At 48.2% G+C, this 24,287-nt stretch overlaps 2 protein-coding genes across 4 annotated transcripts in view; one reads left to right on the top strand and one right to left on the bottom strand.

The window, feature by feature from the left end:
- Positions 1-24,287, top strand: part of LOC146839296 (uncharacterized) — a 400,042-nt gene that overhangs the window by 96,827 nt on the left and 278,928 nt on the right. The window lies entirely within an intron of this gene.
- Positions 19,178-24,287, bottom strand: part of LOC146839297 (uncharacterized) — a 153,524-nt gene continuing 148,414 nt past the window's right edge. For all 3 annotated transcript variants that reach the window (XM_085651323.1, XM_085651324.1, XM_085651325.1), the window contains one exon: positions 19,178-21,112. In XM_085651323.1, the coding sequence (XP_085507449.1) occupies positions 20,109-21,112 (1,004 nt within the window). In that variant the 3' untranslated portion in view covers positions 19,178-20,108. The remainder of the gene's footprint in view (positions 21,113-24,287) is intronic.

Genomic DNA, 24,287 nt, shown 5'->3' with positions numbered 1-24,287 from the left:
CAGAGGAGGCCTCAAGCAGTCCTTCGTCTGTAGTATCCACAGGTCCAGGAGTGTACTAAAGAGTGGGTTTGAGGGTCCCTTTTTATACCTGGTATCCACTTAGAAGTGGGAGAAACGTCTGGAGTCTTTCCCACTGGAAGGTGCCTGGAAGTTATTGCCTCCTTGCCCTATCCCCAGTCTGTCTGCAGGCAACCTAGGCTAGTGCAAAGTTCTTTGGTTTTGAGCTGAGGCAGTGTCTTTGAAGTGTAATTAGGGCTGTTCACAGCTCCGCCTCTCCATCCTGCCTTAGATGGCCCAACCTGCCAACACCCTGGCCCTCGATTGTGTCGCTGTCTGAGAGGAATACATAAAGGCCAACTGCCAACAACACCTAGTCTAGTGACCCAGAATAGACAAAATGGCAACTTTCTAATGAGTAAACCCAGTATCCTGCTTAACCTTAGAGAATAGTGCTATACAACAGCAACTGGTTCTGTAAGCTAGAGCATTTGAGTCCTGATTAACTAGGATATGCCAATGAATGGCATGGCATATGCAGGATTTCAAAACCTAAATTAATAAGCGCCACAGATACAGAAAAAAGAAATTCTCTCCACGTAATAACATTCATATAATGCAGAAATGCAAAGTGCTACACATCACAGACACAGGACTGTTTTTCAACAGAAATAATAATAATAAACATAAATCAGTACCATACGAAAAATGTGGTCACATAAAAAGTAATACCACATAACAAACTATTGACAATATACAAGAAACAAAAATCACTTAAGGCGGTGTCCGTTTAGAACTCCCTAATCTGTTCAAACACATCCTAAATTCTTGGCAGTACATTTGTAAGGTATTGGTATGGAACACCTATTTGTATCATTGACATTTCAACCACATCACAACAGGTCCTCCTCAGGACTAGAAAAAATGAATACAGCCCGGTCAAAGTACGAACATCGTGTTGCTTGATGTTGTCATCAAAGTATGAACTGGGAAGTACCCCTCCACTTAGTGAAGAGGTGGAGAAAGGATCAAGTGTAGCCAAGTTCTGTAAGGGTCCTAAAAAGGAACCATTTAGGAAGAAATAGCATGAGGTCAGATTTATTGAGAGAATAGTTTTTTTCTAAGTCTGTGGTGCTTATTAATTTCATTTGCTGTGTTTACAAATAATTTGTGTGTCACGCCATTCATTGGCACGTCCTAGTTAATCAGGACCAGCATCCTCTAGCTTAAAATAAATTGTTCTCTTCTCTTAAGAACCAGTTGTTGTTGCATAACAACTTTTTAAAAGTGGCATTTCTAGAATTGTGTCTTATAATCTGACTTTACCCCTACAGAGGGTTTTAAATTACAATTCTTCACACACCAAACATGACATTACTACCCGCTCCCAAACAAACCTTTTCTCTTATTAAAGGTAAAAAGGTAATCCAATGTTATCCTTAGGGAGAGGTAGGCCTCACAGTGGTGAAAAACGAATTTGTGGGATTTTTACTACCAGGAAAAATAATACTTTAAAGTACATCTCCAACTATTTAAACACACTGCACCCTGCCCTATGTTCTGTTCATGATTAGTTCGGCAAGGTAATACTGTATTGAGGTATTCCAATGGAATTAAGAAGTAACTGGATTGAATCCCATATCAACATTCCAAAAGAGTTAGCATTAGATAGTTAGTGTAAAAGTTAGCGTTAGATAGATAGTGTACGATTTAGCGTTAGGTAGTGTAAGAGTTAGGGTTAGATAGTTAGTGTAAGTTAGTGTTAGATGGTTTAAGAGATAGGGTTAGTTAGTGGAAGAGTTAGCGTTAGATAGTGGAAGAGTTAGGGTTAGATAGTGTAAATGTTAGCGTTAGATAGTTAGTGCAAGAGTTAGGATTAGTTAGTGTAAGAGTTAGGGTTAGATAGTTAGTGGAAGAGTTTGCGTTAGATAGCTACTGTAAGTGTTAGATAGTGTAAGTTTGTGTTAGATAGTGTAAGAGTTAGGGTTAGATAGTTAGTGTAAGAGTAAGGGTTAGATAGTTAGTGTAAGAGTTTGCGTTGGATAGTTAGTCTAAGTGTTAGCTTTAGATAGTTAGTGTAAGAGTTAGGGTTAAATAGTTAGTGTAAGAGATCGGGTTAGATAATTAGTGTAAGTTAGCATTAATCAATCAATCAATCAGGGTTTTGTAAAGTGCGCTACTCACCCACGAGGGTCTCAAGGCGCTGGGAGGAGGGTGCAGCTCCGGATCAGTCGAATGTGTGCAGAGTAGGGGATCGTCTGATGTTGACTGGGAGCTCGTTCCAGGTTTTTACGGGGGAGCGGAGGTTTCTTTTGGGTATGTGGAAGGTGACTCGTTAAGGTATTTGGTCCGATTTTGTGGAGGGATTTGTAAGCGTGGATGAGTAGTTTGAAGGTTCTCTCTTCTTGAGTCGAGTTCATGTGCTCGTGTCGAGGGGTTCTGAGGACGAGTCTGGCTGCGGTGTTTTGGATGGTTTAGAGCTTGTGAAGCAGGGTTCTGTTTATTCCAGTGTAGAGGGCATTGCCGTAGTTCAGTCAGCTGGTTACAAGTGCATGGGTGACGGTCTTTCTGCATTTGGAGAGGATCCACTTGAAGGTCTTGCGGAGTATGCGGAGGGAGTTGAAGCAGGTGGAGGTGACGGCGTTGATCTGGCGGGTCATGGAGAGGGAGGAGTCTAGGATGATGCAGAGGTTACGGGCATGGTCTGATGGAGTGGGTGGGTTTCCGAGGGTGGGAGCCCACCAGGTGTTGTCCCAGGCGGTGGAGGAGGGTCCAAGGACGAGGACATCTGTCTTCTCCGAGTTGAGCTTCAGGAAGCTGTTCATCCAGGCTGTGACATCCTTCATTCCTTCCTGGAAGCAGAGTCTGGTGTCTTAGGGGTTCTTCGTGAGGGAGAAGATGAGCTGGGTGTCGTCAGCGTAGGATACTATGCTGAGACCATACTGTCTGACGATGGTGGCAAGGGGGGCCATGTAGATGCTGAAGAGCGTAGGGCTGAGCAAGGATCCTTGGGGGTACTCTGCATTTGACCTCTGTGGGTTCGGAGAGGAAGGGTGGGAGTCTGATCCTTTGGGTTCTGCCTGAGAGGAGCGGATCCAGTCGAGAGCGGTCCTTGTATGCCGGCTTCGTGGAGTCTGGTCGCGAGAGTGCGGTGAGAGACGTGTCGAAGGCTGCGGAGAAGTCTAGAAGGATGAGGGGCGCAGTGTGGCCTTGGTCGAGTAGCATGCGGATGTCGTCGGTGGCGGTGAGGAGGGTGGTCTTGTGCTGTGGTTGCTGCAAAATCCGGACTGGGATGAGTCGAGGATGGCGCTCTCTTCGATGAAGGTGGTCAGCTGGGCATTGGTGAATCTCTCAGTGATTTTAGCTGCGAAGGGAGGAGAGAGATGGGCCAGTAGTTCTTTAGGTCCGTCGCATCGGCCGAGGGTTTCTTGAGGAGAGGCTTGTCCTCTGCCCGCTTCCAGATGTTGGGGATGATGCCAGATTAAAAGGAGGCGTTAATGGTCCGGCCTAGCTCGGGTGCTATGGTGGCAGCAGCTCTGTGGTAGATATGCGGTGGGTAGGGGTCTGTGGGGGCTCCTGAGTGGGTGTTCTTCATGGTCATGGCAGTGTCTTCGGTAGTGGCAAGTTTCCAGGTGGTGATGGTGGGCTGGTTGTTGGTGGTGGGGAGGGGGGTGGTGTCTGGAGTCTGTTCGCTGAAGTTGTCGTAGAGGGCCTTGATTTTAAGGTGGAAGTAGGAGCTGAGCTTGTGGCAGAGGTCCTGGGATGGTGCGACGTCTGTGGCTTCACTGGAGGGTTTGGTGAATTGCTGTATGGCGTTGAAGAGTTCGTTTGCGTTACTGGCGTTGGTGTGGATGTTGTTCTTGATGAAGGTCCGCTTGGTGGCTCTTATGCGCTGGTGGTATTCAGTCATGGCATTCCTGTAGGTGTTCTGATGTTTGGTTTTCCTGTTCCCCCAGAGTTTCCCGAGGCGTCTGCAGGAGCGCCTGGCTTCTTGGAGGTTATGGTGAACCAGGCGGCCTTCAGGGGGCGTTGTCTGATAGGGTGGTGGAGGGTTGCGAGCTTGTCTAAGCAGCTGGAGATCCAGCGATGTAGTTCTTTGGCTGCGGGGTTGACGTCGGTTGTGGCGGAGGGGAGGGCGTGGAGGAGGGTGGTGCTGAGGTGTTCCTCTGTGATCTTACTCCAGTTTCTTCATGGTGTGCGCTGGGCGGGTTTGGGTGCGGTGGTGGTGTTGAAGGTGAAGTGTACACAGTGGTGGTCTGCCCAGAGGGGCTGTGTAGCAGGGCTGAAGTGGATGTTTGTCCCTCATGCAAAGATGGGGTCGAGGATGTGTCCGGCTCTGTGGGTGGGGTTGGTGACGAGCTGTTTCAGTCCGAGGTTGTCAAGGAGGGTGGTGGAATTGGGGGTCGCTGCAGTTGTCGAGGTGGAAGTTCAGGTTTCCGATGAGTATGTAGTCCGTCTAGGCGATGGCGTGGGGTGCGACGAGGTTGGAAATGGTGGTAGCGGATAGGGGCACAAAGCCCGGGCGGTCTGTAGACGAGGGTTCCGTGCAGCATAGCTCTGGGGCTGGTCTGGATCTGGAAGTGGAGGTGCTCAGTGTTGGAGAGGGGCGCTCATGCTGGAGATGGAGAGTCAGGGGGAGCTCTTGTGCGCGATGGCAAGTCCTCCTTCTGGGTGGTGTGGGAGATCCTTTCTCTGGACCTTGCATACGTCGGGGATGGCGGTGGCGATGTCAGGGGCAGAGGAGGCATTGGTCAATGTTTCTGTGAAGAAGGTGACGTCTGGCGAGAGTGTGTTGAGCAGGTGCCAGATCTCTATGGCGTGTCTGTGTATGGAGCGCAGTTAGTGTAAGAGTTAAGGTTAGAGAGTTAGGATTAGATCGTTAGTGCAAGAGGTAATGTTAGATAGTTAGTGTAAGTTAGCGTTAGATAGTTAGTGTAAGAGTTAGTGTTAGACAGTGGTGGCTGGTGACATTTGAAAGTAGTGGGGCGTAAAAGTTCTGAGTGCCCTGTGGTGAGTGAGCATAGCTAGCGAGCCTGACCGCCTTAAGGGTGGTTCCGGGGCCTTCTACCCACAAGAACATTTTTAAACAAGAGTGGGCAAATGGTGAATTTTGAAACCAATTTGAGAAAGTGAGAAGGTTAAAAAAGCAATTGTGAAAATGTAGTTATGACATCAATAAAGAGATTTCACATGATAATGATATAGGTAGCTACTTATTCAGTATCCACAGAACTGCATAACAGACTTTGAGAGAACAATGAATCATATGTGTGTAAATCAGTGTATAGAAAATATTACATGAGCCAAAGGGACCACTAGGTGTAGGATTCTAGTCATCCATACTGTTAGGCATTTTAAGAGGTCTTGGTGATACGAAGAAACACAAACTCAGGATTCAGACGTAACACAGTGGTTAGTGTTAGCTGAGCTAATAAGAATTTATTTCTATCCAAACAAACCCTTTTTTAGCAACATTAAGATCATGAAAGACTTAGAAAAAAACATAACTTTCTAACCTGTACCATGTAGCATGCATGCAGCTCTTTGATGGCAGTTCAAAGGTCACTGTGAGATACAATTGTAATTTATGAACTGCACAGTAACAGAAGGGCTTCTGTGACAAAAGCAGTAACCCACTAAGCTATGCACATAAAATTCTGTTCTGTAATCTGCATAGTACATCCATGTTCTTTCCAGCAGGCATATGAACCCTCTGTGCTACCTTAAATGAGTCAAAACTGCCACGAGACAAAACTGTGATCTCTCTCCAGGAAGAACATTAATCATTAGAGTTATATTGAAACTACTGGATGTAGAGGGAACTCTGCAGTTCATGCCTTCAAAATTACTGTAACTGCTACAAAACGGGCCCCCACTCAGTCCGGCCTGCACCCCATAAAGACATCTGTGCTGTACTTACTGCATAGAAATACACAAAACCCGCAGGACGGAGATCTCAGCCCAATTAAGATAACCCTCTGGGTGATTGCACCTACTGCTGATGACTGCGATTAACCTCCATACCACAAGAAATGCCCTATAGGATAACTGAGTGGGTACGTGCACGAGGTGCAGAGTCCGGCAGTCGCCTACTAGCCAAAGGCTCAAATGATGTGAGATAGATGAATCGGTGCATTGTTTACATTTTATAAAATAAATACCAATGTTATAAATCAAGGCGGCTATGTCTCCGTACCGTAAGGCAAAATGCTTACTACTAATTTGCACATAAAAGTTTCCCTGAAAATGCATCAAATAAGAAAACAAGCTTACACGCATTGATCAAATTATGTCACACATGAATTGATCTGTGGAAAAACGAGTTGTTCTTGAAACCAAACCAATTCGTGAAAAATGAAATGAAGGCAAAACAACACAATTTTCACAGAAACAGATTGCTTCACTTCAGTTTTGTCTGTATTAGCTGAACCCAGATTTACGCTTTTGTTAAAATTATAATTTTTGTCAGTACTCAACATCCCCAATAAAAAAATTCCCCACCCCCACAACAGACCATGAGAATTTCGTTTCAATGTAGGGCTGAAAGGCGTTCTTATGCATAGTTTGCATTGTGAAATGTCTACCCGTCTTAAGGGTCTGATTAGCCATAAAGCGTGCATTTTAAACCACTGCAGCAGAGAGCTTTTACGGTCGCTTGCTGCATTTGTGCGTGCATTTTTGTAATTACGAGAGGAGGTGCCAGGTAAACAGCTGCCTGTCTCAAAGAAATTCCGTATTTCAGTACCATTGCCCCAAGACCCTAAAAAGCGTAGTTGGAAATAAAAAAAAAAAGGTGGGCAGATGGGGTGAAGAATAAGACGAATACAGTTACTTTCCACTCCTCAGCCTCGTGCGAATGACTTCGACCCAGTTTTCCAAGGGTTCGAGTAGATGGGTAGGCGATAGCGCAGGGGAGGGAGCGGTGGCCGGAAGGAAGTCACATTTGTGTGCCAACGGGATTACCCTGATGGGTAAAACATGATGCTCGCTCCAGAGAGCGCGCGCTGAAATCCCATCATAAGTCTTCTGCTGAGAATTTCTTATGAGCTGGTTCACCAGGGAGAAAATAATTCTGTGTTCTACTAGCCATAATGCTGCTAGTTCAGACAGCATGGTGAAGAGAAAGCCACCTCAGTAATACAAGTACAGTATTGTGCAGTGTTTCCCCTCACGATCTGTTTCGTCATTACGTTTAACAAGGCATCCACTTTAAGTGAGGGGAAAGTCCTTTAGGAGCAGTCGCGTCTCGTTGGGGGGAGGGGGGTGTTGGGTGGGGGTTTTTAAATAACATAAATTAATAAAATTATTTTATTAAAATCAATCCTACCTGAGCAGGTCCGCGCCGCCTCGGGTCCGTTCTGGAATCCGGATTCTGGCGCCTACACTGGAAATAGCCCATCACTGCTGGCAAGACCCCTCTCAGCCAATCCTGGCGCTGGAGCAGCTCTAGGATTGGCTTAGAGCAGGCTTACACTCCGCCCAACTGCCCATTAGGAGACCGAGGTTTGAGCCTTGGCTCAACCCTTGCCCTCCTAATGGGCATGCGCCAGCCTGTGGAAACACTAGTGCGCATGACTGGGCACGGTGCAAAAATTCGCCTTCCGTCCCCACTCATGCGCACTTGTGTGCTGCTGCCCGTTGCCCCAGACAATGCCTGTCAGTCAACATGATGCCAGACCGCCCACCCCCTTCAGACTCTGAAGGGGGTGGGCGGTCCGACGTCATACTGACTGACATGATTGTCAGTTCTCCCTCGGCGTCTCTGAACTTAAGTTTAAGTTCAGAGACGCCGAGGGAGCTGCGGGTGGGGGGGGCAACGCCCCCAATGGACGCACCGCCACTGGGTTTAGATAGTTAGTGTTAGTGTTTGAAATGTTCTAAAATGATAATTTGGAACCTGAGAGCAATATTCTATGTGAGGCCCGGAGGCTCAATTATGCTTCTTTTTTTTTTAACTGAATTTTCACAGCTGCCAATCATAAAGCAGTAATCTCAAAATCACGATTTATACACTGTATATCAGTAACCACAGCCTACCAATCACTTCCCTTAATTCTCCTCAAATATGGTCAGCACCATCTTGACTGCCTCTTTTTTTGCTGCTCAGCAGCCAAAATAAATGCGGAAGTATTTAGGTGCAGAAGTTATTGAAGGAAAGTGCCTCTTTTTGACATGGTCACCCCTACTTTATCTAGTATTTGATGCGATTTTGACTGGAAGTGCATTGGGTTCCTGCTAACCAGGTTTCCATTGCCAGATCCCTTTCCCAAAACTGTTCAATTGTTTCCAAAAATGGCAATACCTTTATCACCCTCTGTAAGTCCTTAGTAAATGGTACCTCCCTAGCCAGCCTGCCACCACAGACAAGGATCTGGCACCCAAGAGTGAGGGGCTTTCTCTCAGGAGGTCAGAAACAACCCCTCCCACAGGATGACCTGTGAATTAGCATTCCAAGGCAGGGAGCTTCAAAGAGCCCCCCGCCTTTGGGAACCTGGCTTCGCTCACAAGAGAGGATGCTGATCCCCCTTTGGCCAGGGTCTGTTTGGCGCCTGGATAAGGTGGGACAATTTGTAGTCAGAAAGGTGTGTTCACCTTCACGACAGTTCCACCCCTAAGATGGGCTACCTGAGTGAATGTGAAATCTCAAAGTCATCTTTGTGATGACAGAATTAGGAACTCTGGGACAGAGTTATGCCCACTTCACTCAGGATTCTTTGGCTACTACCCATCACTCCCCTAAAACCCCTAAATCTAGTATTTAGGGGAGCCACTGCCACCATGAAATCAGATCCTGATGACCTGAAAGAAGAAGAGGGTTGTGCAGATTTGCAAGAAGGAACAGAAGACACTAATTGCCTTGGTGCCAACCTGATTGCTCTCTTTGACAACTGCGACACAGACAACGTGTCCTGCAGCTGCTGTGTCTCCAGAAGCCTGGGAGAACTGCCAGCACTTCACCCACAAACCAGGATCGCCCAAGGAGCAGCAGAGCTGCTTCCCTGCATCCTGCAGGCACCCAAACAGGACTGAGAGGACTCCGGACACCAAAAACCCAAAACGGAAGGCACCGTTGACGAAGAGGACCAAAGGTGTCCCTGAGCATCATAAGAGCTGAGTCCACCTGCTGATTCAGCCTGACTGGCCTCCCAGTCCAAACCTGAAGCTTTTCTTTCAACCAGACCGATCCCCATTGATTAACATTGGGCACCTTACACCACTGCACCCGGCCGCCCTAGTGCCCCTGGGGGTGACCTGTTGGTGCTGCCTTGGACCTTGCCTCATACTCACCTTACGTCCAAGAGAGCGATCAGGTGAGTTGCTGTAAAGAGCTTGTATGCAGCATTTGTTTTTCCTCCATAGGATAGCATTGACGCTTATGAAAATTGCACTGTTACCTGATCGTATTGATTCTGGTGCCTAAATATATATCAAGGTACGTGTTATTTTTATAAATTGGTGTGGCTTTCCTTATTGAGTTGTGTGTACCATTTATTGACTGTGTGTGTGTATCGCAGATGTCTAATACTCCTCTCCGATGAGCGTAAGGCTGCTCGACCACACAACTCCCTAGAAGAGCACCTTGAGATTGCTAAAGCAAACCCCGTCAACTCATGAGGGAACCCCTGCCCTCCATGCCCAGTACACCTCTTCTTAGTATACTATATAAAGAGCCAGTTTCCTCCAGTTATCATACATATATCTGGTTGTGGTCATATCTTCTTATATAAGCTCATGTACGGTGTATTTGCTTCTTGATTGAGCCTTTTATTTGGTTGTTAATGTAATTGAAAGAGAAGCTGCTACACTTGTCTGCCGAGCGATGCGATCGGTGGGTAATTGCCACAGTGTTTTCATCTGTGGAGCAGTAGATTTGGGTCAGACTGCACCCTCTCTGATCGGAGAAGCGCAGTCGTCTACTGCCTGCTTTGATGCGCACGCCCCAGAGGGCGCACTCCACTTTGCACGAGCGATAAGCCCATGGTCGAGCTGTGATAATTAGACCCACAAGACGCGTTTAATACCACCTCATACACTGATCGAGGGACACTGAGGGTCTTATTTACCAAGAATTGGCATACAGCAGCATTGCAAGTCTTTTTTGTTGCACTGCTCTACGCCAATCGAAAGGGCAGGAATGCACCGTACAAGATACAGTGCATTACTGGCCTTTCAGGCGCACATTTTACAGCTGGCACACTTGCACCATGGGGCCTGTGTTGTTGGCAGGATTGATTTTGTGCAGGAAGGGGCACTTTCCTGCATGAAAACAATCACGAGAGGCATTTTCCTCATTCCATGTCTGCTGAAGAATGTGGCACAAATAGAAAGAGGAATAAAAGAGGAGAAATGAAAACATTTCTCCTCATTATGCCTGCTTTGGGGAGGTGTAAGGTTTTGGCGCTGCCCCCGGTTTACCCGAGTGTCTAAATCTTGGGCAGTGTCAAAATAAATGGTGTTTCGTGGGAACATCAACACCCATGGAATGCCTCCTTGGTACAGAGTAAGCCAAAGCCTTACTCCTTATCTAGGAAGCCTTTTGCTTCGCCTTATAGATTTGATCCAGAGGCCTGCACCACCCGAGCTTTAAAAAAAGTGACGCTCCGGCTGGGCAGGCCTCTTGTAAAGGAGGCCCCGAGTTTGCATCAACAAGATCAACACGTCTACAGAGAGTAGCTGACAAGTACTGGGGTACTCAGCCCCTCATGCCCTTACTACTGAAAAGGACAACAATACTTCAATCAAGGGGGGACCACCCAAAGCGAGACCTCCCTCCATGCTTATTTTTCGGGGTATAGATCATTCCTTGTGAAATAACATTGGGGGGGAGGCAGAGTGAGGCATACTTCAAGTTGGAGCTTTACAGCATCCCACTTCAAGCTAGCAGGACTCACCCTCTCGGTTTCTACCAAGCGGAGCAGAATTTTATAGATGCAGAAATTCAGCATCTTTTGGGAAAAGATATCTCAATCTCGCCCACACTCCAGAGGGTTTTGTATTACTTGCTGAAAAAGAAGGGTGAACTTTTGGGAGTTCGATTATTTCATAGTCTACAGGCATTTCAAAATGGAAGGGATACACTTGTTGTGAGATCGCCTTCAGGCCGGTAATTTGATGGTCGGACTGGATTTAAAAGATGCATATCTGATTATTCCAATCTTCATCCCACACCATCGTTTTCTTCAGTATCAATGGGGAAACGAGTGATTTGAATTCAAACTTCTTCATTTTGGGATCATTGGTGTTTAACAAAAAACCTAGATGACATTATCATACAGACTCCATACCCGATGGCGGTAATGCAACATCGGTCTTGGGCAATTCGCTTGTTTCAGTACCTAGTGTTTGTCATAAGCTCAAAGAAATTGATTCTGTCCGCAGTACAATCCATAGAGGTTTGGGGCTTTTATGTGGATTCAGTGATGGCCCAATTACCCCTTCACACCCACAAACTAAAAACTAAGAAGGAACTTCAGTTTGCACTGAGCAGGCAGACAATATCCCTGCCTCTTGTGGCCAGACATACACCAATCGTGTCCCATTATTGATCGAATTTAGGACGGAATTGACATAGTTGTGCAGGCACATGGAAGCGTGGTATGGCAGGGAGGTCTTTGGATGCCTTCCGAAGGTCAAGATAGAGTCTGATGTCAGACGCTGGGGAAGAGGAGCCCGATGTGGAACCCTCTTGCAACGCTCAAGAAGTTGCACCCAACAAAGTGAGTTGCTACATTTTATTGAGGATGGACGACGTTTCAGCTTTCTATTATATCAACAAATTGGGTGGCACGAAATTGTGAACGTTTGTAGAGATAGCCAAGGTGTTATGGCACTTCTGCCTTCAGCACAGCATTTAAGTGATAGCGGAACATCTGGCCGTGCCACCAGGACACAGTGGGTGATTGGCATTCCAGACATCTAGCAGACTGCACCGACTGGATGTTGGATGCCAGAATTTTCCAGGAGCTCCATTACCACTGAGGTCCATGTCTCATGGACATGTGTGCATCAAGATTGAATCAACAACTGAAATAATTTTCAGATGGAGGCTGGATCCAGACGCCCTAGCGACCGATGCATTCCTTCAACATTGGAAGGAATGTTATGCTTTCCTTCCATTGATGAGGATTCCGATGGTATTCTCCCAGGTGAGGAGGCAGAGTTGATTCTGGTGACAACTGCTTGGAAGACTCTGGTATCTTTCCCATTCCTTCTACAGCTGTCCTGCGACTCGTAGTTGTTCTTCCACTTTGTCCGATGTTACTCTTGGACCCATTAGCTCTTCTCCATCCACTGGATCAGTCCATTCATCTGTGGCTTGTGGCTTGGGGAATTTCAGGACGAGATTGCAAGTGGCAGGACATTCTGAACAGTCTTCTGTCTTCATCCAGCAAACATGGCCATCCTTCAGCCTAGTCTAGACAGTTAACTTGGTGTGTCCAGTGGAAGCACCTATAACCATGGTGGTAAATTTCCTACCTGAACTGGCGACTTGTCGTCTCGCTTATCAGGCCATTAGCAATGGTCAGTCGGTCATTTTTGCCAGATATTGTCCCCTGGAGGGTCATCCGGTGGGGGCAATTATTATTTTTTTTAAAATACTTTTATATAGCGCGAACTAGACCCGAGACATCGGGTATCAGAGCGCTTTCCATGAGCACAAGTTTCCTTACAGACGGACACATTCATTTTTGTAAGGCACGGGAAGATAACGTGATTTGCCCAGAATCCCAGGATGTTGAGCATCGTTGCCAAAACTCGAACACGGTTCCCCAGCTTCGAGGTCGACAGCTCTAACCGCAAGGCTACATCCTCTCCCCTCTGGTCAGTAAACTGTTACGGGCAATTAGATTTTCGAATCCCTCTTGACCACGATATTAATTTATGTGGGATGTGAATGTGGTTTTAAAGTTTCTGGAACATTAGTCTGACAACTCTGATCTTTCAGGCAAACAATTATTGGCTGAGTTGATCATGTTGTTATGTCTCATCTCATGTAAGAAGGTGTAGAATGTTCAGAAATTGGATATTACAAGTTGAGTGATTTTTCACGTTTCTGAACTTAATAAGACTAGTATCAGAACTATTAATTATCCTGCATTTCCTAACAACTAGAAGTTGTGTGTGGTTGGTTGTCACAAGTAATATATGAAGATATTACCAGAACAAATAGACAAGATTCTGCAGGGCAGCTACTGATTGCATTTCAGAAACCCTTTTGTCAGGTCTCTTCCACCAGGTTGGCCAGGTTGGAATAGATGTTTCTGTGTTTGGAGCTCCTCAGGTACCAGAAGCTACGACTTCTTTAAGTTCACGACTGGAAGAGATCACAAAAGCGGCAGATTTGTCTGCGGAGTCTACTTTTTGTACCTTTTATCATGAGCATTTTGTTGATGTGGCTTCTGAAATAGTGGGACAGCTTTGAACAACCATAATCTCAGCCTCTGGTACCGACATCGAATGAAAAACCTTTTAAGTATTGCGTCAAGAATCTTAAATTCTATTTAGGACATGGAGGCGAGGATTATCCCACTTGATAAGGTACATTTATTCTATTATGTTGAATATTATGTTGTCTATTTTGCCCTCTTGATTATGTTTGCACACTTGCTGTTGACGCATAGTCATATTTCGCTCCCTTGCTTTGTCTTCGGGAGACAGAGTTTACCAAATGTTTTTCTTTTCTATCTGGAGAACAGAAGGAAGAGTGATCAGTCCCACTTCAGGTGGATTCGGATTCTCTGGAATGCAACGCTGTTCATCTGAGTGACGTTTTATACAACTAATGCAGTGTTCCAGGTTAGCCAAAGAAGGCAATCCCATCTATTACCTGGATATTGTGGTTAAACTGTTTGAAACTGAGCATACTCAAAGACGAGGCAGTAAGATGGTGATGGCGATACTTGAGGAGCATGATGGGCAGTGATTGGTGGACTGTGGTGTCGTAGAAGCACTTCCACGTCCACGCTACACGCTAAAAGGCGGCGTGAAGAATAAGGAGGATTATTACGGACCTCTTTATCCCTCTGAAACTTGGAAACTGAGTGAATTACGTCCATACGGGGGTCGCATGAATATAACAATAAGATTGGAAAGGCATGCAGAGATTTCAAATATTGTCTAAAACAGACGGTAGAGGAATTTGTGACGGACAATATAAGAACCATGCGAGGCTGAGAGAGTTTGAACTATACACTAAGGACTGAAAAATCAGACATCGCAATTGAGAAAACTTCTATTAGTTGTCTTGAAAAAGATGGTAATACAAAGACAGTCCATCGAAACGCGTCGACGCAGTTGAGAGCACAATCTAGAGGATCGATATAGATTTGTAGAAATAAGTCTGTTGGATGTATCACAAGCCGTGTTATGAAATTGATGGTCCAATTTGATGTGTAACCCATGACAAAGTGTATTGTCTTTTATGTTGTCTTCTCTGTTATGCTGGTTCATAACGGTGTGTTATAATTTGTGTGACAATTTATCCCCCTTTTTTTTATCTTGTTGGTTATTTTGTATCTAAGAGTCCAATTGAGGGACTACAATGTGATATGTTTTTAATTTGACTTAATGTACGTTTTTTATGCAATAAATGTAAAAAGACTCTAAAGTGTAAGTGTTTAAATGAACTTCCAGATATTTTGACATAGGATAATTCAATTGTTGGTCCAAACAAGGGATTGTTATTTTCTACTTGTGAAGAGTACTCCATTGCCTTGAGCAATTCAAGGGGTCTCTCTCGGTTTTATATATAGGACTGTGGTTACTGACATCATGGGAAATGTCGTTTTTAAGTTTACTGTTGATTGGTTGCTGTGCAAATTCAGTAATAGAAAAAGAAGCATTATTCTCACCTATATGTGCTTAATAAAATTTTAAATTGAAGTGATATCAAAAAAAAAAAATCTCAACACTTATATACAGATACATAAACATTAGGCCTGGGAGGTGAACTCTGCTCCGTTCGTGGATTTTGTGGAGTTTTCCGCACTCCGCAGACCACTCGGAGTTCTGAAAAACTTTTCCTTGCTCGTGCTCACCAATGTTAAATTGGCGAGCGTGAGCAAGGAAAATCCAGCAATAGACCATCTCCCAGCCAGATTTCTCAAAGCGGGTGCTCGGGACGGGCACTAGCGCTCATGTTGCGAAACCTTCCGTTCGCGTTGAGGAAGCGGCCGCTCTAGGAGAACTTCTACTCAAGCGGCAGAAAGAAGCAACACCCTCTTGCAGTGTGCGTGGTGCCGTTCACACAAATTTTACTGCGCGAGACAAACATCTGTCTCAAAAAAATCACTATGTGTTTTATTAAATGAATTTGAGTCTAATATGCTTGTAACTTGTACTTTTATGGCCTATGTGAGCAGAATAAAGTTTTATGTCTGGCTGATATGCCGTAAATGTGCCAACGCAGCTGTAACAATCTTGTGACCCACTGACTTGCTCTTGACAATAATCCAGTATCATAGCTTCAGCTGAGGCCCCCAATTCCTAGTCTTCATTCACTTAGCACCCAGGGCGTCTCATCATTGCACACACATACATGCCACCATTACCACTTAGTTCATTCCTGGAGACCCACATGTCACTGCAGATCCAGGGCTTGCTACCAGCCACAGCAAGCTCCAGCACTTGCCCAAATGTGGGTGGCGACCTGGGCACTGGTGTCTGAGTGACCACAGAACAACCTCGCACAAAGCCTAGCACCAGGCATCTGTCTGTCCCTTGCTTTATGGTCACGGAGGACCACGGATGGATCTTGTGTAAACACATAACATTCACCAGGATGCTTCTCGACTCCATACACTAGTGCTAGTGCTTCGATATAATAGTTTGGAGGCAAGCCTCATGCACTCACAGATGGCACAGAGTCATCGGACTATTTTAAGCCAACCAATACGCTCAGTGAAGGAAAAAGTCCAAGGGACAAAGGTGTTCCCAAAGCAATTACACTATTAAACGTCAAAAGTAGACTTTGGAAATATCAACAGTGCAAATTGTACTTCAATCAATCAAATCATTTGTAAAGCGCGCTACTTACCCGTGAGGAATGGGTTGGGGAATGCTGCTATCGCCCGAAGAGCCAGGGCTTGAGGAGTCTTCTGAAGGTCAGCAGGTCTTGGGACTGCCGTAGGTGGATGGGAAGGGTGTTCCAGGTCTTGGCGGCGAGGTGGGAGAACGATCTGCTGCCGGAGGTCGCTCTTCGGATGTGGGGGACTGTGGTGAGGGCGAGGTCGGCGGAGCTGGCGGGTGGGGGTGTGGAACCTGAGTCGTCTGTTGAGGTACGCTGGTCCAGTGTTGTGGAGTGCCTTGTGTGCTTGGGTGAGGAGCTTGAAGGTGATCCTCTTGTTGACAGGGAGCCAGTGCAGGTCTCTCAGGTGGGGTGTGATGTGGCTGCGGCGAGGGATGTCAAGGATCAGGCGTGCAGAGGCGTTCTGGATGCGTGGAAGCCGTTTCAGGAGTTTGTCCGAGGCTCCTGCATAGAGGACGTTTCCATAGTCCAAGCTGCTGCTGACAAGAGCCTGGGTGACAGTTCTTCTTGTTTCGGTGGGGATCCACTTGTAGATCCTGCGGAGCATACGGAGGGTGTTCAAGCAGGAGGAAGAGACGGAGTTGACCTGCTTAGTCATGGAGAGGGTGGAGTCGAGGATGACCCCTAGGTTGCGTGCGTGGTCGGTGGGTGTTGGAGCTGTTCCCAATGTGGTCGGCCACCAGGAGTCGTCCCAGGCCAAAGGGGTGGATCCAAGGATGAGGACCTCCGTCTTGTCAGAGTTCAGCTTCAGTCGGCTGTTCCTCATCCATTCGGTGATGGCCTTCATTCCTTCATGGAGGTTGGTTTTGGAGGAGTGGGGGTCCTTGGTGAGGGAGAGGATCAGCTGGGTAGGAGATGATGTTGAGGTCGTGCAGTCTGGCAACGTGGGCGAGTGGTGCCATGTAGATTTAAACAGCGTTGGGCTAAGGGAGGAACCCTGGGGTACGCCGCAGGTGATCTCAGTGGCTTCGGAGCGGAAGGGGGGAAGGAGGACGCTCTGTGTTCTGCCGGAGAGGAAAGAGGTGGTCCAGTCCAGGGCTTTCTCTTGGATCCCGGCATCGTGAAGGTGTGTTCGTAGTGTGCAGTGGCAGACCATGTCGAAGGCGGCTGATAGGTCCAGGAGGATGAGGGCCGCGGTTTCTCCGTTGTCTAGCAGGGTCCTGATGTCATCGGTGGCAGTGATGAGGGCACTTTCGGTGCTGTGTTTGCTGCGGAACCCGGACTGGGATGGGTCCAGGATGCTGTTCTCCTTGAGGTAGCGGGTCAGTTGTTTGTTGACGGTCTTCTCGATGACCTTTCGCCGGGAACGGAAGCAGGGGGATGGGCCGGACGTTCTTGAGGTCTTTGTGGTCCGCCTTGGGTTTCTTGAGTAAGGCGTTTATCTCGGCGTGCTTCCAGCTCTCCGGGAAGGTTGCTGTCTCGAAGGAGATGTTGATGACTTTCCGGAGATGGGGTGTGATGGTGGTGCTGGCTTTGTTGAAGATGTGGTGTGGGCATGGGTCTGACGGAGATCCAGAGTGGATGGTGATCATGGTCTTGATGGTGTCGTCGTCGTTGATGTTGGTCCAGGAGAGCAGGTGGTTGGTGCGGATGGTGGTCGCGAGGGCGGAGGTCTCGGTGGTTGTCGGGGCGGTCGTGGCTTTGAAGCTGTCGTGGATGTCTGCGATCTTGCGTTGGAAGAAGGTGGCCAGCGAGTCGCACAGGTCTTGCGAAGGTGGGATGTCGTTGGTGTTGGAGCTGGGGTTGGAGAGTTCCTTCACGATGTTGAAGAGCTCTTTGCTGTTGTGTGCGTTGTTTTCTGAGCGGTCTTTGAAGGAGGCCCTTTTGGTGGATCTGATGAGATGATGGTGTCTGTGGGTGCCGTGCTTGTGAGCTGCGTAGCTGTCCGGTGTTCGTTCACGGAGCCAGTTCATCTCGATCTTTCGGCAGGTTTGCTTGGAGGCCTGGAGGTCTTCAGTGAACCAGCTGGCTTTCTTGCTGGTGTGACTGTTGGAGGGTTTCTTGAGCTGGCGAGGGTGTTGGTGCAGTCGTCGATCCACTGTCTGAGGTTGCGGGCAGCGGGGTCGGTGGGTGGGCTCTGGGCGAGGGTGGTGGATAGCTGGTCTTCGATGACTTTCCTCCAGCAGCGTCGAGGCATCTGGGTGCGGTTGTGGGTTTTCGGACGGTGAAGTGGATGCAGCGATGGTCGGTCCAGTGGAGTTCAGTGGTGTGGTTGAAGGAGACGTTGGGGCTTGCAGTGAAGATGGGGTCAAGCATGTGGCCGGCGGAGTGGGTGGGTGTTGTGACGAGATGTCCGAGTCAGAGGTTGGCAAGGTTGTCTATCAGGGTGGTGGAGTTGGTGTCGTTGTTGTTCTCAAGGTGGAAGTTCAGGTCCCCGAGGAGGATGTAATCCGTGGAGGTGAGGGCGTGTGTGATGACGAAGTCGGCGATGGAGTCGCTGGACTGTGGTCGGGGTCAAGGGGGTCTGTAGACGAGGGTTCCTCTGAGGGTGGTGTTGGGGTCGGTGTGGATCTGGAAGTGCAGGTGTTCGGCGGTGCTGAGGGGGTCGTCGGAGTTGGTCGAGACAGAGTGTTCCTGTGGACAATGGCGATTCCTCCTCCTACTCCGTTGATGTGGTCCCTGCGGGTGATCTTGTAGCCTTCCAGGACGGCTATAGCGATGTCGGGTGCAGAGGAGGGGTTCACCCAGGTCTCCGTCAGGAAGGCGACGTCTGGGAAGGTGGAGTCGAGTAGGTCCCAGAGTTCAACGGTGTGTTTGTGGGCGGAGCGGGTGTTTAGAAGAATGCATCTGAGGTAGTTGGGTTCTTTCCTGGTCGGTGGGTTGGCAGTTCGGATGCTGGTGAAGCTGCAGTTCCGGCAGGAGTAGGGTCCTTGGGTGCGCTTTGGGGCGGCCAGGCAGCAGGTGCATGATCGTACGGCATTGAGTGCGTGGAGTACTTGTAACGCTTACACTAATCTAAAAAACACAGTGATGGTGCTAACTACACACTGGAATGCCTCACATCTGAGGGACTCCTGGTAGAAGGGCTGCAGGGTAGCGTACGTTCCTACCCACCCTCTTCCGACAGACTAATCACCAAGATAGAAAACAGACACTCTGAACGCCCTGATGAGTTTGAAGTATCTCACGTCTCAACGCCACATGGCAGGCAGATTGGTTTATTATCAAAGGTTTATTGCATAAAATAAGTCATTCTTGGCAAACAGCTCACTGTGACAGTGTCCTTTGTCTAGTAGTCAATCTCACCCCTCACACTAGAACAGGACCACAACTGATCTCACAAAACACATCACAGCGTGCAATGAAATACTCCTTACAGTGTCTTTATCAGACAATCTGCTTTGTTTTATAATGTATGTGAAAGTTAGTTTTTGGGTATTTAATTCTCACCAGAATAAACCGTCTCAAAACATTATGAATTGTGTAACAGTTTGGCAGTTGAAACTGCAGAATTATAATGGGCGGTGCCACCTTTGTATGTTGTTAGAATCTGGACAGCCATGAATCCCCTTTTGATCTCTTAGCCTAGATGGGTTGTACAGAATATTTACACGACCGGTCTGAAGATACTGATAGGGAGTGGATGTTCCTGCTTTAGTGATGAAAGGAGTTCATATTTTTTGTCCTCAAGTAGTTATCGATTCCTATTTCTTCTCCTAGTTTCTTTTTCCAATTTGCCCAGGTCCTTCAATAATTTTTTGTTGAATCCTAGAAGTTATGTCTATCAAGATAGTTTATGATCCACACTTGGTAAAATGTCATCAACACTGCATGAGAGTCTGAAAGGTTTAATTCGCAGTGAAGCAGCTCTCTCTGAAGTTCGTTGCTTGGTGAAGTGAAGTGAAGTTACTGAAGTTACTGAAGTTGAAGAACCGACATTCTGTTTGGAGACTCTGCGAACGCTAGAGGTTGTCCTTTCACTCAAAGCTCTTCTGACATTCAGAGGAAAGGGAGGACCTCAGCCCGGAAGGATTGTTAGAAGGTTTTTTGGCAGTGCTTTGAGAAAGCTTCCATCTTGTATGTGTTACTTGAGGTTGCTAAGCAGCACCTTTTGTTGATAGCAGTTTCCGTATCCCCTGCAGCGTCATGGCCGTCGCTGGTGTGTTCTTTGATGGCGTACAAGGCTTGCCTTAAGATCAAAGCTCTTGCTACACACAGTGCAGTGATAAAGCTTCTGTCCTGTGTGTGTGACTTGATGGCGTACAAGGGCTGCCTTAAGAGTAAACCCCCTGGAACACACTGTGCAGTGATAAGGCCGCTCTCCTGTGTGAGTTCTTTGATGCAGTACAAGGTTTCCCTGATGAGCAAACCCCTTGGAACACACAGTGCAGTGATAAGGCCGCTCTCCTGTGTGAGTTCGTTGATGCAGTACAAGGTTTGTTTTCTGAGAAAAGGATTTGGAACACACAGTGCAGTGATAAGGCCTCTCTCCTGTGTGTACACTTTGATGCCGCACAAGGGTTTCCTTAAGAGCAAAGCGCTTGGAACACACAGTGCAGTGATAAGGCCTCTCTCCTGTGTGAGTTTGTTGATGCCGTACAAGGGCTGCCTTAAGAGTAAACCCCTTGGCACACACATTGCAGTGATAAGGTTTCTCTCCTGTGTGTACGCTTTGATGCCGTACAAGGGTCGCCTTCTGAGAAAACCTCTTGGCACACACATTGCAATGATGAGGCTTCTCTCCTGTGTGTATTCTTTGATGTTGTAGAAGATTTCCCTTTTGAGTAAATGTTTTCTCACAGATATTGCAGTGAAAGGGCCGCTCTCCACTGTGAGTTTTTTCATGTGTTGCCTTATCAGCAAACCTCATTTCATGCTCCGTGTAGGGATACCGTTCTGCGTGTGTTTGTTCGTGCATTAAAAGATGCGTCTTTCCAGTAAATGTCTTCTTACGCTCAGCACAGTCATAAGCTCTTAGGCCGGTGCGTATTCTTTTGTGCCTTGCATGTAGTGTTTTATTGTTAAAATTCTCACTCCTGTGTATTCCTTGGTGTTTTCTTGCATTCATTTTATAAGCAAAATTCTTCCTTCCTCCAGAAGCTTTCAGTTTCTCCTCCCCATTCATACTTTCTGTCTGCGACTGCCGTGCTGCAGAATGAAAAGGACACTGAAAATTATACATGGGAAATATTTCTTGAAAAAAATGCATGTTATATTATGTGAAACATGGACAGTAATATCTAGTAAGGAAAAATGTTTTACTACCTGTAACCAATCATTTGTTGCTTGTACTGCAGGTCTCATGGGTTGGGTTCCGACTATTAAAAAAAATCTAATTTAAAGATCGAGTTTTGATCTGGAGAACGACTCGTAATCCCATAGCTGAAAGGCATAATGCTTCAGCGCGCAGAATCCAATTTAAATTATTGTGTTTTTTTCTCCATCGGAGTACGTTTGCCTGCTTATATGTGTAAAATCAAAAAAATAAACTGCTTAAACTGAGCAAACTATATACTTTCCAACCATACGGCAAGTGGGTGATGCATGTGAGCCTGCAACATGACAAATACATGACAAGCTGATAGTATTTGCAAGAGAGTAACATTTTCCATTTGCAGCTTGCTGTGGCACATCACAGGTTGTACAATAGCTTAAAAGAATCTGTAAGGTCAAAGGAAAGATTGAGTTACTAATATGCTTAGAACAATTAAGCACATCTGGGCTTCTTCCTTGCATTGATGTCACCAGAGAAATATTTTATGAAAGGATGCACAGAACCACATGCTTCTATTTAAAAATCGATAATAACCTCCCCACTCACTGCCGTCTTGCTGCATTGTTGTGTGTGCCTGGAGATGCTTCTCTCTCTGGCGCAGTGCCGTCCGCGCCCGGCAGGTGCATGAGGGACGCCGCCTCCTGGAGAGAACGCACCTGCCGCAGCTTGCCCTCCCATTTAAAAATAATCCTGAATGGGTGTCCCCAAGAGTAGGGGACCCCGTTGGAGTGGAGAAACTCTGTGACGGGCCAAAACTCCCGCCTTTTCTGCAGGGTAGAGGCCGCCAAGTCCTGAAATAGGAGAGGCCTGCAGGATCGGTACTCAAGGGAGTGTTTAGCTCGGGCTTCTCAAAAGATAGGCTCTTTGAGCTGAAAATTATGGACACAGGTCAAGATGTCTGGAGGCAGGCCCGTGGCTGGTCGTTTGGACCCGACCCGATGTGTCCGGTCTAGCTTGATTCGGTGCTCCGGAGGGGCTCCCAGGATGTGCCGGAAAAGGTCCTCGACAAAACTCTGAAGATTTTCCCCCTCCAGGCCCTGTGCAACCGCCTGGATCCTGATGTTGTTCCGTCGGGAACGGTTCTCCAAATCTTCCGCATGGGCCTGGAGGTCAAGTTGCTGTTCCCGTAGGTTTAATACTTCTTGCTGAAGGTGAGTCAACTCTTCGTCCCTGGCTGCTGTTCGTGTCTCCAGGTCGTCCACACGATCCCCTACTGAATCAATGTCCCTTTGCAGCTCGCGGAGCTCAGCAGTCAGTTCCTTTTTCATCGTGTGGAATTTCCCAGTGAGAGTGGCGAATAGGGTCTCGAGGATGCCCCGCGTGACTCGCCCATCGATGTCACCCTGACTGAGTTGTCGGGGGAAAACCCCTTCGTCCTGGGTGTCTCAGGCCCTCCTGACTGCGGTTTAAGAAGGAGCTCCTTCACTGACCTCTCCTTTCGTTGTTTGGCGGCGGCTGCCATCTTGTCGCAGGCAGGCGACCTCGACACGCTGTGTTGGTTGACGTAGGGCTCGTCCGCCCATAGCTTTCTCTTGCAAGGATGAACGAAGCTCTGCCTCCGGCTCTAGACAGCGCAAGCCGGCCACCATTCCAAGGCTCCAACATCGCCTGCGAAGCACGGCCAGGCTCAGGATCCCATTCGTGCCAGTGAACTGTCGCACCTGTGTCGTTTCTAGTGTCCTCAGTACTTCAATACCACACTGTGTGGTCTCAGAGCGTGGCTTCAGGTGTCCCCCCTCTCTGTGGAGCTCCCACACAGCTGCAGGACTCTGGGCGTCAAGGCAGCTGCTGGGTAGAGGGCCCACCCGTGTCCCCATGTCTCCACAGCGAGAATGGTTGGGAGGAGGAGAGTCTCTGCTGGACTGCGTTGGCGGAGCCGCGCTCAGGGCCTTGAACGCGGCAGCTGTTTGCACCGTCTCGTCGCTGTGTCAGCCGGGAGGCGCGCTATATACTCCTTACGTCCGTCTCAGAGAGGCCTCTGCTCCTGCCTACGAGCTTCTCATCTTCCCCAGGGGTTCTCACCCGGCCGCTGCCTACACGGCTCCAGATAGGCCCCCAATCAGAGTTCCATGCACCCCGCGGTGTCTCCCAGGCGATGCGGGTGGGTGATTGAGAATGGTCACTTGGCGGCGCCTTCAGACTCGCTGTCCCCGCTCTCCGCCGGCCCAGGGCCAGCTATGGTGGTCGCGCTACCCCCGCAACAGTCAGGGCTCGCTCCAAGTCTGCTCACTTCCTCATTGTGGCCACCGCCGTGGCGGGTGCGCGCCGGCCAGACGTCGCAGTCTCGGGGCTCTCTCCCGACTGGATTCAGCAGGGAGATGAGCACCACCAACAGTCTCTAATATCTGGCCCCAGCAATATCACTGGCAGGTCCGCCATCAGCCTTGGTGGGGGAAGAGGGAAGGCTAATTTCAGTGCGATCAGCGGCGTGGCGGGGGGGGCCCCATCCGGCTCTTGCATCGGGGCCTGTTCACGATGGGTGGCTGGCCGTTTTTGCTGGGTTCCTGTGAGGGGGGGCCGGCCCACCATTCCGCTCGGTCCTCCTGCCTCGCCCGACTCTGGTGTTCGTCTGCACCGCAGGGGCAGCTGCCGTGGGCCCGGGGACGCCCCCTCTGGGCTCTGCTCCTCCGCAGCTCACCTCCAGTCTTGGGACGCGGCAGCCCCCGCAGCGCGCAGGGACGGCCCCGCACCCGAGCTCCTCAGCCACCCATGTCAACCACCACCACCTCGGCCTGCTCAGCGCGGCTCTCTTCTCTTTCGGTCACTGCTGTGTTTTTAGGGGCGGCTTCGAGGGTCCAGGGACTCCCGCTGCCCCGAGGTGGGTGCTAAGGTGCCAACCGGGGGGTTTGGGGTGATTTTGGCAGAGCTAATGGTCCCGGGCCTAAGTCAGGAGCAGGAGCGACGGGTAGGCACGTCCTACACGGTTGCCATCTTGACCACGCCCCCTGTCATTTCATTAATGATGTGATTATACAGGGAGAGACACAAGAACAAGTGAAGACTCAGTTAGACAGGATTGTGGAGCATTTGCAGAGCAAGGGATCAATC

This window comes from Triturus cristatus, chromosome 4_1 (assembly GCF_964204655.1).
Source record: "Triturus cristatus chromosome 4_1, aTriCri1.1, whole genome shotgun sequence".
NCBI classification, from domain to species: Eukaryota; Metazoa; Chordata; class Amphibia; order Caudata; family Salamandridae; genus Triturus; species Triturus cristatus.
Note: the sequence above shows the minus strand (reverse complement) of the source record. Positions and strands in the feature narration are given on the sequence as shown.